This window comes from Narcine bancroftii, chromosome 4, assembly GCF_036971445.1.
Source record: "Narcine bancroftii isolate sNarBan1 chromosome 4, sNarBan1.hap1, whole genome shotgun sequence".
Taxonomy (NCBI): Eukaryota; Metazoa; Chordata; class Chondrichthyes; order Torpediniformes; family Narcinidae; genus Narcine; species Narcine bancroftii.
Genome location: NC_091472.1, coordinates 173,099,156 through 173,118,276, shown reverse-complemented (window position 1 = coordinate 173,118,276; position 19,121 = coordinate 173,099,156). Strand labels below are relative to the sequence as shown.

General features: G+C 41.1%; 1 protein-coding gene across 9 annotated transcripts in view; it reads left to right on the top strand.

The window, feature by feature from the left end:
- Window positions 1–19,121, top strand: part of LOC138761237 (calcineurin-binding protein cabin-1-like) — a 200,181-nt gene that overhangs the window by 9,312 nt on the left and 171,748 nt on the right. For all 9 annotated transcript variants that reach the window (XM_069933028.1, XM_069933032.1, XM_069933027.1 and 6 more), the window contains exons 2-5: window positions 324–413; window positions 3,610–3,723; window positions 10,499–10,633; window positions 11,172–11,352. In XM_069933028.1, coding sequence (XP_069789129.1) covers window positions 324–413; window positions 3,610–3,723; window positions 10,499–10,633; window positions 11,172–11,352 — 520 coding nt within the window. The remainder of the gene's footprint in view (window positions 1–323; window positions 414–3,609; window positions 3,724–10,498; window positions 10,634–11,171; window positions 11,353–19,121) is intronic.

Sequence of the window (19,121 nt, the reverse complement as noted above, 5' to 3'; positions counted from 1 at the left end):
TTTAAAATTTTAGTGCAGAATTAGAAGATTTTATTTTCTGCTTTACCCTTTGAGTGAAATATAAGAAAAGAACATGATAAAATAATGTTGCTGGTTAAGGTTGATTCTGCAGCAGTTCTTTTGTACTTTGGAAGTGCAGTATTTAAACATTATTACTGAAAAGGCTAATAAATGCCCCAAATGTAAGAGTTGCATCGTGTCTTGGTCCTGACTTTTCCATCCATACCCTCCCACTGCTGAGAGGATGGGTTTGAAGTAGCATCTCAATGTTTTGAATAAGATTGTGCGGAGTCCAGTTAATTGTTTTTTTTTTGTTTCACTAGATTCGCATTGCAGCTTTAAATGACACTACAGTGGTGGAAGACTATGAAGAATCCTACAAGAGCCACAAAACTCAAACAAAAGAAGCTCAGGTTTGTACTAATTATTTTTTGATGGCTTATTGTGCCAGTGGTAGCAGACCAGATGAGATTAGCTAAATCAGCACAAACTGGAAAAGAGCCTTGGGCCATTTGGATCTCTTTTAGTAATGGGGAAATCAGAATCAGAATACAGTGGTACCTTGTTATAACGCGATGATTTGGGTCCAAAAAATTGGATCACAAAAAAGTGGGGTCGTGCTAAATCGGGGTCACGATAGACAGCGTTTTAAAAAAAAAATAAAGAATGCATGTACAATACCTGTATTTGCAATCATCTTTTTTATTTCTTACAATCTTCATTTGATTTTTTAAAAAAGCAGTCAAGTGTTTGTTGCCTGAACGCAGCAGGTCGCTGGGGGGAGTGAAATCCAAAATGCCTCTGAGCTGGAGGACTTTTATGTGCTCCGCATCCTGGGTCTCCAGCCAACATAGGCTGGCCTTGAGGTACTCAATGACTTCAGACACTTTCGGGGGTAGGGGGTGGAGGCTCCTCATTGTCATCCTCCTGTGGTTCGGGATCTGGTGCTATAGTAACATTAAGGATGATCTCGGAGTCTCAGATGCTCATATGTCGGACATTTATCATTGCCAGAGAACCACTGGTGAAAATTCTCTTTGGTAATTTGAAACAGCCTCTGCGCCTCACCTACCTCTTTATTTGTGAAGCCGTCGAATTCTCGCTCATCATCATCATCGTCGTCTTCATCTTCCTTGGTGGATTTTCATTATGAAAAGGCTGGACCTAGACCCTTCTCCCAGCATTTTCCACACATGAGCTGACTGCTGCCCAGCCTTTCCCACCTAAGTGGCAAATTTCTTTAACATTCATGCTTTTCAGAGAGTCATCCAGTGTTGTTGATTTGTCTACAATTCTGCAAATTAACTCACACCTGTAATTCTGCTCGAACACAGAGATGATCCTCTGATCTAGGGGCTGGATCTTAGATGTAGTGTTCTTTGGGAGATAAGAAACTTGGATCATTCCATCGCGGCTTAATCGTTTGGCAGCTGGCGGGTGGGCAGGATAGTTGTCAAGCAAAAGAAGAGCTTTGGGTTCTAGCTTTTGCTTATGCAAATGAGGCTGGGCAGCAGGGTCAAAAGTTATATAAAACCAGTCCTCAAAGATGATACTGGTCATCCAAGCATTGCTGCTATGTACGGTAATGACCATGTTGACATGGTGGAAACAACAAAGTGAGCGAAATTTGTTTTAACTGATGTGTTCCAGTCTTGTTAACACAAAACAACATCACGTGATCTTTGCATTGATTGAACCCTTCTTGTCGATGGGCATCATCTTTGCTAGACAGTGTGCAGTCTGGGATCATCTTGTAGCAGAGGCCTGTTTCATCACAGTTGTACACTTGTTCTTCAACATTGCCACTTTCTTCTGAGTTTTTTTTAGTTCTGCTGGGTATTTGCTGGAGGCAGCACTGTCGGCTGAGCGAATTTCTCCAGACACTAAAACTTGAGAAATCCCTTGATGGCGTTTAAACCAGTCTAGCCATCTATTGCTAGCTTTGAACTGTGTGATTTCTCCGTTGATCAGCTGGTCAAACTTCTTGGCTCGAGCTTTGAGAATAGGCCCGGTAATTGGAAGGCCTTCTGAGCATGACTGAACGAACCATTCATACAGGGAGTCATCTTTTGTGGTCTTCATGCATTTGGCCTTTAGTCCTGCCTCTTCTGCAACTTTCCAAAAAGATGTGCATAACTTAGCTTCCTGAGATTTACAGCCACGAAGTGTTGATTCAGGTGTGCCAAGGTCACGTGCAATTTGGGGTTGACTTGTATTCTTGAATGCGTCAAGTGGATGAAGTTTAACTTTCACTGAAAAAGGTCTTCATCTTCTAACGGTGTGTTCCATTTTGATTTGAAAATGATTTCAATTCTGGAAAGAGGACAAAAATGTGTTCTGGAAAGAGGACAACCCTATCACGTTTTGAAAGGTGGGAGGAAACTGGAGCACCTGGAGGATATCATGCAAGATCGGGAAGAGTACAAACTCTTCACAGACAGTGCCGTATTTGAACCAAGGTCACGAGCACTGTAACAATGTTACGCTAACTGCTATGCTATCTGTGGCCCCTGTATCCTATTGTGTTCTTCTTCTGATGGAAGAGTCCAAAATCCAGGACTTAGTTGCAAGATAGGGGAGCTGTCATTTAAAACTGAGATACAGAGCAATTCTTCTTGCACAGGGTGATGAGTTCTGGAATTTTCTAGTGCTGGAGGCTGGATTACTGAAGGTCAGTAATCGAAGGCTCTATTGTAGCTTTGCAAAGTTTGGATTAGACCCCACTTTGAATATTGCGTTCAGTTCTGGTTGCCTAATTACAGGAAGGATGTAAATGCTTTTGAGAGGGTGCAGAGCAGATTTACCAGGATGTTGCCTGGATTGGAGAACATGTTGACAGAGCTAGGGGTTTTGTCTTTGTGCAACAAAGAATAAGAGGTGACTTAGTGGAGGTATACAAGATTACAAATGGCTTAATAGGGTGGACAAATAGCAAATAGCAGAGGATGTCTGTTTAAGATGAGCAGTTGAAGGTTGGTAGTGAAGACTTGTACAATAGGGACATTAAAAAGACTCTTAGAGAGGTAAATGGATGTAAGAAAAAAATGGAGGATTATCGCTGTGCAGTAGGGAAAAATTAGATTGTTGTGGGATAGGTTTACATCATGGGTTGAAAGGCTGTAATGTTCTGTGTGGATGTGGTACAGAACAGGCCTGGAGCTTTGAACATTCTGAATGGCACAGTGTACTTGAGGGGTCAGATGGCTTACTGCTGTTTGTGTTATCATGGTATCACCCTGAGGGGTCAGGTGGCTTACTGCTGTTTGCGATATCATGGTATCACCCTGAGGGGGCAGGTGGCTTACTGCTGTTTGCGATATCATGGTATCACCCTGAGGGGTCAGGTGGCTTACTGCTGTTTGCGATATCATGGTATCACCTTGATGATCTCTTTTACTCCACAGATGCTGAACCTAACCTGCTGAATTCCTCCCAGGTTTTGTTCCAGATTTCCGCTGTCTCCTCTTGTGTCTCCCTATTACGTGTTCTTCCAGTTTGATAATCCTATTAAGCAGCTATTTTGTTTATCTGCTGGAGATTTGTAGGGTAGTCTCTCCCTTGGAGGCTGATCTGCAGGGTCTAACCAGATGTTTGTTTCCTTCAATACAGGAAGCTGAAGCATTTTCCCTGTACCACAAAGCATTAGATCTACAGAAGCATGATCGGTATGAAGAATCTGCAAAAGCTTACCACGAGCTGTTGAATACGCAGTTGTTGAAAGAGGTAAATTATAGAAAACATGAAGGCTTGATGCCGTGGCAATATATTGGTAATTAATATGAAATATTTAAGAACAATTTTGTCAGATTCAGTAAATAAAAATGGCCTCTGTTTAGTGCTGTACACAAATTGTTTTTAAATATTCACTATGAAATTATGAATAAAAATTAATTTATTGGTTTGCAAGTATTCCTTTTTACTGAGTGGATTGGATGAGCCATGCTTTGCCCAGAGGGGAGGAGTGGACATCAGTTTAATGGGAGAGATTTAACAGGAACCTGAGTGGTAACTTTTGTTTTTGCACAGAGGGTGGTGGGTTTATGGAATGGGCTGATTCTAGGGGCTTACCACTCAAACAAAAACTTGCGTTGTAAATCTCATTTAAACTTCCTAACCTTTTTCTTTCCACTCACATACCACTTTTAAGTATTCTTTATGCCATAGGTGCTCTGTGATTAGTAAGGGATTGCTGAAGGTGGTAGGTGGGTGGAAAGAAAAAGTTTGAAAACCACTATTTTAATTGTACCTAATTGACTCATTATGTCCAAAGGAAATGGGCCAATGACAATTTTTCTCAAGCAAAATATTTCTGTAGCAACTGGGTCTAGTGCAGTGATTCTCAACCTTCCCTTCCCACTCTGATAAAGAACATTCTAATGTTACATAAAGTCCTAAAAGGGCAAGAGGATAACGAAGGAAAGAGTATAGACCAAAAAGGTAACCAGCTTGAGACAGGATAGTTTTATGCAGGTGTCTTCACCAATTAACAGGGTGATCCTGATGTTGTTGACTATGAATTTTGGATGGGTTAAAGGGCATCAAAGTGTCTTTGAAAGTAATGAAATGTTTGCAGTTATAAAGAAGCAAGGAAGGAAATGGCAAATGTTTTGCGATCATTCTTCAGTCCTTCCTGATTGCACGAATAGTACCAGAGGATTGGAGGACTGGTAACATGTACCTGTGTTTATTTTTTTTTAAGGAGGAAATCAACTGAATAATTGCAGTCTGGTTGGTTTAATTTTGAAGGGCTTATTATCAAAATCCATTCTGAAGTTCAACAGAACATTTTGTTTGGAAAGGCGCACATTAATCAGCATGGATTTGTGAAAGTGATGTCATCTCTGGAAAGCAGTCTAATTATTTGAGAGGTAACAAGAGAGTTAATGAAGGCAGTGAATCTTGATGCAATCTGCATGGATTTTAGTTTGGCTTTGAGGTCTTGTCTGGCAGGCCAGTCTAGAAAGTATTTGTCCATGAAATCCAAGAGAAAGTGTCAAATTAGAGCATGTATTGCTTCAGTGGAAGGAAGGCAATGTTTAATCAGTAGTTTATGAATGGAAAATTGTTACTAATGGTGTCTCTGCAGTGCTCACTATTAAAAATACAAAGATGAAGAAACTCAGCAGGTCAAGCAGTGTCTGATGTTTCTGGCTTGAGACCTTCATCGAGATGAGGGCTGTGGATATTTGTGTTTTACTTTTCACTATTTAATTGTTTGTTATTTTCTTTTGATGATTTGATGTAAATGTCTGGGGAGGTGATAAAGAAATTTCTAGATGATTAAAATTTAGTTGGCAGTGAAGGACTGCATGGGGACACAAATGGCCTTGTTTGTTGGATAGAAAACTGGCAAATGGAATCCAGGGATGTATGAGGTTGTGCATTTGGGCAATTGCAACAAGACAAGGAAATGTATAATAAACGGAAAGATAAAAATACCTTGGTGAGGGGCTCAAGCTGAAACATTAGTTATGTACAATATCTTTATCTTTGCTATATAAAGTATACTGTTTGATCAGGTGAGTTTCTCCAGCATTTCTGTGCTTTTACTTCAATCATGGTGTCTGCAGACTTTTGTGTTTTACTTATAAACTGGAAGATGCAGAGGTTCATGTTCATAGAACCTGAAAAGTAGGAAGGCAGGTCAATGGAGTTGTCAAAAAAAACATATGGGATGTTCTCCTTTATTAGTAATTACAGTCACAAGAATATTTTATGAGATATTCGATCCCTATGGAATATTAATGGTGTCAGTTGTGATTTGAATTATGGAGAGTTTATTCTTCATCATGGACTTCTTATAGTGAGACACTTGGCCAAATGCTATCTTGTTTTTGCCTCACTTGTGTCTATTTTTGCGATTTAAGTTGTGAACTGAGTGGGGTACTGAGTTTCATTGAGAAGAGTATTGGTTAACACATCATATGAGAACAGTGCTCACAACTGCCATCATTGAATGATAGAGTGGCAGCGAGCTGGTTTTCTTGGGCAGTACAAAGTTGGCTGGTTTTTGTTGAAACCACAGTGGAATGCCGCAGATGAGGTGCAGGATTGCGACAAGATTGAGAAAAGCTTTGGGGTGATGATACATTTCCATGATACCATTTTGCACTGAGATTGGGTCTATTCTGATATGTTGGTGAAGATCACAGCTTGCATTCCAACTCCTAGCAGATGTAGGTGGAGATAAATTTCAGAAAACACACAGCAGGGAGGTACAGGAGTTGTGTTTGCCTTCTTTCTGATGATATTGAGGAGTTTATTGTCATACATCGTAAAATCTATATATTCACCAAAATTCTTGCATATTGCGGCTGAACAAATATATTTTTTTAAAAGAACTGCAATAGTGTAGTTAATAGAATTGAAAAGGGACAATACAAAAATGAATAAATAATAAATATTCAAAATTATCCTAGTGCAAAAATGTGACCTTGCAATAATGCAGTCAACCTTTTTGAACTCAGTGAAGCCCTTGATTCATGTTACAAGGGGGAGATTTAGGAGCTTGAAACTTTTTTTTGAACCAAGAGGTGTTGGTGTCCAGACTTTTGTACCTTCTATCTGACATTAGTGGTGACGAGACTTTGTGACAGGATGATGGAAGTCTTTACAATGTTGGCTTCCTTCTAGAGTGAGTGCCTTGCATTGATGCATTCAGTGGATGGGAGGTCAGAACCTTTGATGGATCTGGGTATTTTTGTTACCTTCTAGAACCTTTTGTGTTCCTGGGTGGTCGAATTTCCGAAGCAAGTTGTGATGAAACTAGTCAGTATGCTTTCTATTGTGTACCTGCAGATGTCTGATCAAGACATACCAATTTTCCAAAGAATTTTTAAAACATGTAGGTGGTGTGATGCCTTTATGTTTGTCTTGATGAGTTGACTGCAGGAGAGGTCTTCTGAAAATTAGATTTCTAGGAACTTAGAGGTTCTAACCCTTTTAACCTCTATCTCATCAATGCGGAGAGATGTATAGTCCCTCAGCCTCTCCTAGATTCATCAATATGCTGGTTTGCGCTGGTAACAATGAGAACAAAATTGTTGTGGCAACACCCAACAAGATTCTTCTCCTCTATCACATGTCCTTGATAACTTCACCAAGTTCAAGATGGCTGGGCTGCCTAATTTTGCCATGTATGTCGAGTCCCATACAGAAGTTATTGAAGCCCTCAGTTTCTTCCTTCATAACAGACCTAAGCAGTTCCCCCTCCACCAATTACTCTCCTTACTTGGAAGAAATTGTACTAGCTCTCAATAACGTTTCCTTTGGCTCATTGTACTTCTTTGAAGTCAAAGGAGTAGCCATGGGTACATGCATGGATCCTAGTTCTCCTGTGGCTAAACAAGAAAGTCTGCAGATGCTGGATATACTCAGCAGGTCATGTAGCATCCATAGGAAGTTAAGGGTAACTAATGTTTCAGACCTGGGCCCTTCATCAGGTCACCTGATAAAGAGCCCAGCCCTGATTGGTTGGTTCACCTTTGCTTCCTATGGATCACAGCTATGCCCCCTTTTTATTGGTTATGTGGAGTTGTACTCATTGCAAGCCTACACAGAAAATGCTCCTCAACTCTTCTTCCGCTATACTGACAACCATGTTGGTGCTGCTTCTTACACCCATGATGAACTTGTCAACTTTATCCACTTTGCTGCCAACTTTATCCACTTTGCTGCCAACTTTTACCCAACCATAAATTCACTTGGTCTATCTTTGGAACAATCTCCCCATTTTTGTTTGTGTGTGACCATTTCAATTCCACACACCATTCCTACACTGACATTTTACTGCTAAACTGAGATCAATTGCATAATCAACATCTTCTATTCCATCTCTGCACTCTCCTACCCATCAGCGTAAACATTGACTTCCAATTTCTATTAAACTCCCTCCCCCTGGCCTTTCTCTTTCCATATCCCTCCCTCTTCTTTCCTCCTGCTCCTCACCTCCTTCCCTTTCTTCTCCTGTCAGTGAGTTACCCCCTTTAGCCCTTTGCTTTCCCCCCATCACTCACATTTTTCCCTACCTACTCTCCCACCTGTTACCTCTTACCCATTTGCTTGTGCTCCTCCCCTTCCCCACCTCCCTCCTTTCCACTCTTCCCTACTCCCTCCTTTTATTTCAGGTGTCTGGCTATTCTTATTTCTGAAGAAAGGTCATTGGTTATCCTTTACGTCCTATGGATATTGCATGACCATCTGATTTTTTTTCTTTTTTTTGGTATTGCATCTAGATTCTTGATCTCCATTCTGTATTAGAACTTATCATTTCTAGTCATTCGGTCAATATTGATGGTGATGTCATCAGCAAGTGCAGTTAAACTTGCATATTGAGTTTGTGTTGAAGAAGGCAAATGCAATGCTGGCATTCATTTCAAGAGGAATAGAGTGTAAGACAGAGATGGCCAAACTTGCTTCACGTAAAAGTAACATATGATAAACTTCAGATGTTTGAGAGCCGCAATTAGGTGATCGCAAGCCACGTGCACTAATGCTACCATTGTGTTGACCAACTTGTATGATTCCTGTCTCAGCCAATAGATTTCTGTGAGCTGCACATTATATGTTAGAGCTGCATGTGGTTCGTGAGCCGTGATTTGGCCAGCCCAGTATAACATAGATGTGATGTTGAGGCTTTTTAAGTCACTGGTGAGGCCTGTCTTGGAGTTTTGTGAGCAGTTTTGGGCTCTTCATTTAGGAAACGATGTGTTGAAATTGGAGAGGGTTCAGTGGAGATTCACTTGGATGATTCCAGGAATGAAAGGGTCCTTTTGGAGAATGTTGGGGGGTGGGGGGTGGGGGAGGAGGAGGAGGATCTCATTAAAACGTTTTGAATGTTGAAAGGCATGGACTGAGTAGATATAGAAAGGTTGTTTCTCCATGGTGGGAGATACTTGGATAAGAGGGCACAAGGATTGAAGTGCAGAGATGAGGAGGAATTTCTTCAGCCAGAGGTGGTAAATCTATGGCATTTGTTGCCGTATGTGGTTGTGGTGGCCGTCATTGGCAGAGATTGATAGGTTCTTGATTAGCTGGGGCATCAAAGGTTATTTTTCCGGGGGGTGGGGCTGGAAGAGAAGGCCGGGCAGTGGGATTGAGTGGCGAAAATGGATCAGCTCATGATTAAATGGCAGACAGAATCGATGGGCTGAATAGCCTATTTTTGCTCCTCTTAAATTTGTAGATGGAGTTGAAGCTGAATTTGACTGCATTGTCAGAAGTGTGCAATGAATAGAGCAAGGTACCCAGTCTTTTAGCTGGACGTGCACCTGTGTAGATGGTCAGCGAGGTTGAGGTGATGTTGCTGGTACATACTGATTAGGGGAGTTTGCTGATGAGGAAGTCGACATTCGATTCGAGTCCCAGATCCTTTAGTTTGGTCATAAGATTTGCTTGTATCAGGGCGATAAACACTGCTGTAGTCACTGAACAACAGCCTCATCTAGGTGTTCCTGCAGTCTCGGCCATTCTCAAAGGGGGCTGCAACATATTTAAGGGAGGCCACAGATTGAAATCATAATTTTTTCTTTTTTATATAATTGGTGGGAAAAAAGTATGGAAGAAACCAACTAAACTTGACTGCTTCACAGGCAGGTGGTGGGGGGGGGGGGGGTGGGAGCATAAATTTTGAACAGAGTGCAAAGGGGGCCATAACCAAAAAAGGTTGAGAATGGTTGGCTGCAGTGGTAAGTGGAATGCACTGCCTGAGGGCGTGTTTGAAACTGGGATGATGATTGCATTTATGATGTGTCCAGATGAGCACTTGAATCAGTCATCAAGGGTTTAAACCAAATTTTGAACAACGGGGTTATTATAAAAGAGTGAAACATGAAAGTCAGCAGATGCTGTGATTATAGTAATAATACACTCTGACGGTTTTTCAGTTCTACCTATCGCTGACCAGCCTCTGTCCCACTCCCCTTCCTCTCAAATGCTAACTTCTTAGTCCTTGATGCAGGGTATTGACCCAAAACATCAGCATATTATTTCCTCCACAAATATGCTTGGCCTTCTGTGTTTATCCAGCATTCTGTTTTTGTTCTAAATTCCAGCATTTGTCTTTTGTTTCTATTGCCTATAAACCTGTGGCTTTAGCCTGGACTAGACCCACCCAGAAAATCTTTGGAGAATCTTTGGTGGCCCATCTAATGCTACATAATAATGGCAGATTGTTGCTGGTTCTTAAGTTATGAGTGGGCATCAGTACATAATTTCTTGAATTCATCCTGTGGAAGTGGGAACCTTGCACAAAATTGTCTTGCCAGTATCCTCTCCCTTGACTCCCCATCTATTTTTTTTATCAGTTTGAGACCAATAAGTGTTACGAAGGCTGTTCAAAATGTCAAAATTTCCCTCTGATTGTATCATTCAAGCCCTCTAATGCATCAGTTTTTGTTCTGAACTAATGACTTTTGGCCTAATGAGTCACCTGGCTCTTGCGATTGGAGCTGTGCACCCTGATAGTACACACTAATGCTCTGATCATTTATTTCCTTAGGCCATTTTATCAGGTGATGAGAATGAAGGTTTAAAGCACCCAGGGTTAATGCTGAAGTACTCGACGTATAAAAACTTGGCCAGTTTGGCATCCCAAAAGGATGACCCAAGTACAGCAATGGAATTTTATTTGGAGGTAAGGAGCAAAATAAATGTAAAAGTGAAAGAAATAGATGTGGATGTGAGAAAATTAATTCAAAAGTGAAATCTTAACTTTTTGACTTTGGTAGTAAAATGGTGGCTCATTTTCTTTGGTAGATCTTGACAGCCTTGGTGCCCATTTTCTCCCCCCAAAATTCTTGCAGCCTCTCACTCCCAACCGTTGTTGCTACCTTCAACTTGTAATAAGGGCCAGTGCAAAATGTAATGCTGTTCATAAATGTTCTGCTCTTGTCCTTTGTTCTTTTCCCTTTCTCTTCTCCCCACTTGTGCTTGATGTGCAACAGGTTTTTGTGTCTGTTTTTTGCAGCATCAGAATGCTTTGGAGAAGTGGTGTGGGTACGACTACATGTTGGTACCATATTTGGTCTGCCCACTTTCCTCAATGCACTGGCATTACTATCAGTTTTAAATTGATTTAAAAAAAAAAGAATTTTTTGGCTCATTTGCTAATACTTCTGCGTTTGCATTATTGAACTTGCTGAATTAATATTTCCAATGATTCCCTCTCACAGGCTGTAATGTTGGATTCTACTGATGTAAACCTCTGGTATAAAATAGGAAGAGTGGCACTAAAATTGATTAGAGTTCCACTGGCTCGCCATGCTTTTGAAGAAGGACTGAAGTGTAATGCTGATCATTGGCCATGCCTGGATAATCTTATCACTGTACTCTACACACTTAGTGATTACACCAGTAAGTTGAAGTCTCTCAAGTTCATAGACTGAATTTATTAGCTGTGCTTTCCATCATTAGAATGGTATTTAAAATGCAGTTTATTGCCCTTGCACAGTGAATGTAATCTGATCATTGATGATTGCTGTAACCTTTGTTGGAAGGAGTAGGTATGAGAATTGGACAGGTTTATACTTGGATTTCAGGGCAGTATGGCTGCCATTAATTTCTAGGCCTGCCTATAAAGATTGATGTATTAGCGAAGAAACAGTCAGCTTCTGAGCCATTTGTAATGATTTGTCAGTCTTTTGGAGAACAAAATGTGGCTCAGAAGGTTACATTTTAATACAATACATCCTGTGAATTGTGCAGGGAGAGAAAGAGTAACCAAAAAATAAAATTTACCTCAATTTTTAGAATGATTTTTTAAAAATTTCAGACAATTTGCATTCCTGCTTGAAGTCTTTTCCTGAGCACTTGTGTGGATTCTTGCTGAATGGTTTAATATTCTTGTTTAATTTTGCTTAATCTGAACTTGTTCTGGAGTTAGATTTATAATTTCAGATTCTTTTTAGGTTTACTTTGTAGAGAAGGTCTGTGCATATTTTTAATAAAGTAAGATTTTTGGAACTTGTTTTGAAAATTTTAAAGTTTTAATTAAATTATTCTGATGTTTCATCATTCCTAATTTCCCATGTCCCTCACCTTTGTCTTTCTGGTAAAGATGAGATGGTGTTTCTCTAGGACCACGAAGCAGATTTACATGAATATAAGTTAAAATAGAAGTTAAATTTTCAGACATATACAATAAAAGTCCATGGTACATTACATACGTTCTGGGAATTTAGGACTCTGAAGGCTTGGGGGAAAAGACTTGCCCAATCTGGATGAACCTCCTACCAGATGGCAGAAGGGAGAAAAGTTTACATGAGGGGTGTGTGAAGACCTTCATAAAGTTTATTACTTTCCACGTGCATCGTGTGTTGTAGATAATCATCATGGTAGGAAGAGAGCCCCCAGTGATCTTTTCCACTGACCTCACTATCCTCTGCTGGTCATATGGTCTGAAGTGGTACAGCTTCCAAGCTAGGTGGTGATGCAATTGCTCTGAATGCTCTCAATACATCCTCTGTAGAATGTAGTGAGGATGGAGGGTGGGAGATGAACTTTCCTCAGCCTTTGCAGGAAGTAGAGGTGCTGCTGGGCTTTCTTGGCTTTGGACCAGGTGAGATTCTCCGCCAAGTGCACACCAAGGAACTTGATACTCTTGACGCCCTCAACGGTAGATGCTTCAGGCTTTTGTTTGTCTTCATTTGCAGCTAAGGCAGATACTAATTTTAATGTTGACTGATGGTGAAGTGATCATTATGAGTATTGCCGGTGGATAGTTAATCATTTTAGCCCATGTCACTTGCTCTTCATTAAATTTTAACATCCTGTCCGGTTTGAAGATTAAGATCTGGTCTTCAGGGGGCAATAATCCCAGCTACCAAATGCTTCTCAGACCTGGACAGCCCACAACACCTTCAAAAACACCATCAGTGCAAAATCCTCCAAATTTGTGATGGACTGATGAACAAATCAATGTTGTTATTCTCTCCTATGCCAACAACTCCAGCCCCCATAGACACGTTGGCATCCACTGTTCCTGCCTTTCTGAAACTCTTATTTTGTTAAGTTGTCATTGTGATGATTTAATATCGTGTGTGGCAGATGTGTAAACTAGCTTATACAATTAGTAACTTTAAGTACAGTGTTCTCCAAGATATTTGGGACAAAGACTTATTTCCTTTATTTGTCCCTGTGCTGTGCACTTTTAAATTTGTAATCAAGCAATTCACACGTGATTTTAAAGTGCACATTCCAAATTTTATTAAAGAGTTTTTGGGTACATTTTAGTTTGACCATGTAGAAATTAGAGCACTTTTTATGCATAGTTCGCCCATTTCAGGGCACCATAATATTTGGGACATTTGGCTTCACAGTGTTGTGATTTCTTGGGTGTGTTTAATTGCTTCATTGGTGGAGGTATAAGAGAGCTTGGGTTGCTTCTAAGCTTTTGATCACCTTTGAAGTCTCTTGTCACCATTTTTCAACATGAGGACCAGGGTTATGCCAATGAAAGTCAAAGAACCCATTATGAGGCTGAAAAACAAGAATAAACATCACCCAACTTTAGGATTACTAAAACCAACAGTTTAGAACATCGTTAAGAAGAAAGAGCATACTGATGAGCTCAGTAATCACAAAGGGACTGGTAGGCCAAGGAAGACCTCCACTGCTGATGACCGAAGAATTATCATAATGAAGAAAAGTCCCCAAATGCCTCTTCAACAGATCTGAAACACTCTTGAGGAGGCAGGCATGAATGTGTCATTAGCCCCTTTCACACTTGCCAGTGATCCCAGGAATTAACAGCCATTCGGCTATTAAAGTGTCTAGTGTGAAAGCAAAATCAGCTCAACGGCAGCGTCAGATGATATCATCTTATACTTTGGATTAATGGCCTTGACCCCTAGTGCAATCCCCGGTGTCTGCAGATGCCAGCATTGCAATCATGCAATTGAAATGACCCAAGTTTTTGCGTGGGTGCAGGAAAGTGAAGGAAGAAAAGATTAAAATGAAGGTATAAACTTTGCGATGGGAAAGTCCACAATGGGAGAGAGAGGAAATAGCAATAAATAGCAATAGCGGACAATTTTTAAATAATGTGGGAACATTGGTAGAGCTTTCATGCGCAATTTATAAAAACTGGGGGAAAAAGCAATGGCGGACCTGACTTCCCTGAATGCTGTGCAGCGGAGTAACCCCTCCATGCATGCAGCCATTGCATACAGCCCTTTCTCTGCCACATAGAATTCTGGAAGGGCAGGTCTGCCATTACTTTTTCCCACAGTATTTATAAATTGTATGCGATAGTGCTACCAACGTTCCCACACTATATAAATTATGTGCTATAGTGCTACAAACTTTCCCATGCTGTATAAATAGTGTGCTAAAGTGCTACCAACTTTCTCACCCTGTTTAAAATAAAAAATTGTCCACTATTGCTATTTATTGCTAGCACTTTCGCACGGTCCCTTATAAAGGTTTATATAGGTCGACACAAGAACAACAAGAGCTGAAGGCCTCATACTGTGTTGTACATAAAGTTTAATTATGTTATAATTTTGTTCAAATATAAGACCATAATACATTGATCAGGATTTAGGGCAGGTCCACCATTGCTCGATGCGTCATGACGTCACCGGTAGAAGGTAGATCAGTCTTAACTCTGGGGATGGCTTTCATTGTCCCAGTTCAGAGTGGTCAAGTGTGAAAAGCCACATTCCTATTCCAGGACACTGGGCAATTTAGTGGGATGCAAGTGTGAAAGGAGCTAATGACTACTGTCAACAGAAGACTTCATGAGTAGAAATACAGGTGCAAACCACTAGTTAGCCATAGAAATAGGATAGTCAGATTACAGTTTGCCAATAAGTATTTGAAGCTCCTCTCACATTTGCATTTCAGTAAATTGGCCGTTCAGTGTCCCAGGATAGGAATGGGGGTTTGGCCTTTCGCACTAGACCATTCCTAACTAGGATACTGAACGCTTTCACACTTGCGAGGGTTTATCCCCGACACTTATCTGTTCTACCTTTAATAGGAAGTGCCTGGAATGCAGTTGCCTGTTTCACACTTGCCTGATCTCAATGTCAGCATCTGCAGACACTGGGGATTGTACTAGGGGTCGAGGCCCGCAATCCCTGGTGTGAGATAATGTCATCTGATGCCGGTGTTGAGCAGATTTTGCTTTCACACTTGCCACTTTAAAGGCTGATTGGTGTTTGATTCGTAGGATCACTGGCAGGTGTGAAAGGGGCTTAACAGTCTGCAGAATTCTGGAAAAAGATCTTGTGGACTGATGATACGAAGTTTAACCAGTATCAGTGATAGCAAGAGCAAAGTGTGGTGGTGTAAAGGAACTGCCCAAGATCCAAAGCATACCACCTCATCTGTGAAATGTGGTGGTGGTGTTATGGACTGGGCATGTACGGCTGCCACAGGTACTGGCACATTTATTTTCATTGATCATGTAACTGCTGATGGCAATAGCAAAATGCATAGAAACATCTGATTTGCTCAGGTTGGAGCAAATGCCTCCAAACTCATTGGACAGTGCTTCATTCTTGAGCAAGACAATGATGCAAAACATACTGCTCAAGCAATAAAGGAGTTTTCAAGCTAAAAACTGGAAAATTCGTGAATGGCGAAGTCAGTCTCCTGATCTAAATACAATTGAACTTACCCTCCAATATGCTGAAAACACAAAGGGACAACTGATCTACCTTCTACCGGTGACGTCATGACGCATCGAGCAATGGTGGACCTGCCCTAAATCCTAAAACATGCAAGAGCTGAAGTAGAGGCCTGGCAGAGGATCAGCAGAGAAAATACTCAGCACCTGGTGATGTCTGTGAATGGCAGACTTCAAGCAGCCATTGCATGCAAGGGATATGCAACAAAGTTCTAAGCAGAACTACGTTAATATACATACCATTGCTATGTCCCAAATATCATAATGCCCTGAAATGAGGGGACGATGTATGAAAATGCTATAATTTCTATATGGTCAAACCTTTAAAATATGGAATGTGCACATTAATCACATGTGATTCATTTGATTACAAATTTAAAATTGTGGAGCACAGTTGCAAATGAGGAAAAATGTGTTTTTGTCCCAAACATTAAGGAGAGCACTGTACAGTTTGTCATTTTATACACACAAATCATCCTGCGCAATCGTGATGGAATAAGAATTTGAGGCTGCTGCCTTTGGTCGTTATGTTTTTAAAGCACATTTCTCACTTAATGTTTAACATTAACAGCAGGATTCAGATTGAGCCCCTTTTGCTCATTCAATCTTGCAAGCTGCTTTCAGCCATTCCTTTTTCCCTAATGCACTGGCACATTGATGTAGATTTAATAGATCATAATTAATGTCCTGTTCCTTAGAGAATAATAAAATGAGCCTGGGGTTCAGTTTGTGGGGTTATAAATGTGTAGATCTGCATTCAGACCTCTTTGTATCCATCTTCATGGAATTATTTGATGAGGATCTTTTGGTTTTGAAGGATGCAAACTGTAAAGAATTAACCACTTCTAGGATCCTATTGGTGTTGTGACGCTGCCCACTGTTCCCAGTTATAAGAGTGTTTTGAACCTTGAAAGGCTCTGGTCCGAAATGTCGGTTTGATATCTTTACCTCCTATGGATCCTGTGAGACTAGAACATTACAGCCCAGAAACAGGCCCTTTGGTCTTTCTAGTCTGTACCAAACTACTTTTCTGCCTCGACCCACTGACCTCTACCCAAACCATAGGCCTCCATATCCCTCCCATCCATGAACGTCCAAATTCTTCTAAAATGTTAAAATTGAGCCCACTTTCACCACTTCAGCTAACAGCTCGTTCCACACTCACCATTCTCTGAGCGAAGAAGTTCCCCTCTCATATTCCCCCTAAATCTTTTCCCTTTAACTCTTAACCCATGACCTCTGGTTTGCATCATACTGTGATGCAGTCAGCAACTGGACCCTTATTTGCAGTTCCAGTCAGGAACGATCCTGTGGCCAGTGAATAATTGCTGTTTGTCCCTGATGTATAAAGACTAAAAGCCATTGGACTAGACTATAATTTTTAAAAAACACATTTTTACTGCAAGTTGGCTGTCCATACGAAAATTGTCTGTACAGAATCTGATAAACTTTAATGTGAATTTGCTTCAACCATTGAGCCTCCTACTGAAGTCGGTCTGGACAAAGAAGGGAACAATACAGAATTGCTTCATGTGAATATGTTTTGTTTGAAAATGTCTTCAGTGGATTTTCAACCTCTTCATCACAGAAGATTCAGGCGGCATCGTTAACGTACAGGGGGTAGCACAATGCTATTATAGTGCCAGTGATCCGGGTTCGAATCCGCTGCTTTCTGAACAGAATTTGTATGTTCTTCCCATGTGTGTGTGACTTTCTCCAGGTGCTCTGGTTTCTTTCCACTTTCCAAAGACACATAGGATTTGTAGGTTAATTAGTCACATGGGTATATTTGAGTGGTGTGAGCTTGTGGCTGGAAGAGCCTGTTACCATGCTATATATCTAAATTTAAAAAAAACCCAAAAATCATATTAAACCAAGCTGACAATGCATTCTTATAAAAATCAGAATGAGAGAAAAGCATTTTTGGTTCCTGCAGTTATCATTCTTCTTTGGCTTGGCTTCGCGGACGAAGATTTATGGAGGGGTAATGTCCACGTCAGCTGCAGGCTCGTTTGTGGCTGACAAGTCCGATGCGGGACAGGCAGACACGGTTGCAAGGGAAAATTGGTTGGTTGGGGTTGGGTGTTGGGTTTTTCCTCCTTTGTCTTTTGTCAGTGAGGCGGGCTCTGCGGTCTTCTTCAAAGGAGGTTGCTGCCCGCCGAACTGTGAGGCGCCAAGATGCACGGTTTGAGGCGATATCAGCCCACTGGCGGTGGTCAATGTGGCAGGCACCAAGAGATTTCTTTAGGCAGTCCTTGTACCTCTTCTTTGGTGCACCTCTGTCTCGGTGGCCAGTGGAGAGCTCGCCATATAACACGATCTTGGGAAGGCGATAGTCCTCCATTCTGGAGACGTGATCTACCCAGCGCAGTTTGGTCTTCAGCAGCGTGGATTCAATGCTGTCGGCCTCTGCCATCTCGAGAACTTCGATGTTGGAGATTAAGTCGCTCCAATGAATGTTGAGGATGGAGCGGAGACAACGCTGGTGGAAGCGTTCTAGGAGCCGTAGGTGATGTCGGTAGAGGACCCATGTTTCGGAGCCGAACAGGAGTGTGGGTATGACAACGGCTCTGTATACACTAATCTTTGTGAGGTTTTTCAGTTGGTTGTTTTTCCAGACTCTTTTGTGTAGTCTTCCAAAGGTGCTATTTGCCTTGTTGAGTCTGTTGTCTATCTCATTGTCGATCCTTGCATCCGATGAAATGGTGCAGCCGAGATAGGTAAACTGGTTGACTGTTTTGACTTATGTGTGCCCGATGGAGATGTGGGGGGGCTGGTAGTCATGGTGGGGAGCTGGCTGATGGAGGACCTCAGTTTTCTTCAGGCTGACTTCCAGGCCAAACATTTTGGCAGTTTCCGCAAAACAGGACGTCAAGCGCTGAAGAGCTGGCTCTGAATGGGCAACTAAAGCGGCATCGACTGCAAAGAGTAGTTCACGGACAAGTTTCTCTTGTGTCTTGGTGTGAGCTTGCAGGCGCCTCAGATTGAAGAGACTGCCATCCGTGCGGTACCGGATGTAAACAGCGTCTTCATTTGTTGAGGTCTTTCATGACTTGTTTCAGCATGCTGCTCCAACCTGCAAGTGGTGTTGCAACTATGGAGAGGAAGAATATCTAAGAAGGTAGCTGAAGATGAGGTGCCTTGTATTACTGATCCTCAGGTTAAAATTTTTACTTAAAACTTTCTTCAACAGGCTAACTTGAAAATTTTGAGAACCAGCTTTTCAAGTCTTGTGGAACAATCATCTTTGAAAACTTTTTTTCAAAACTATTTAATGATTATGTACGTGTACATTGTTGGTTTAATCTACTTTCGTGTTGTAGAACAATCATAATATAATCCTCTTGTTGACTACCATGCTTGGTTTAAGGATAATTCAAAGCAAAAATGCAACATTACATTGCAAAGTTAATTGTTTTTTTAATTTCAAGCAGATAATTATAAAGCCACTTAAAGTGGACATAATGAGTGGAGATGGTTTAACAAACTG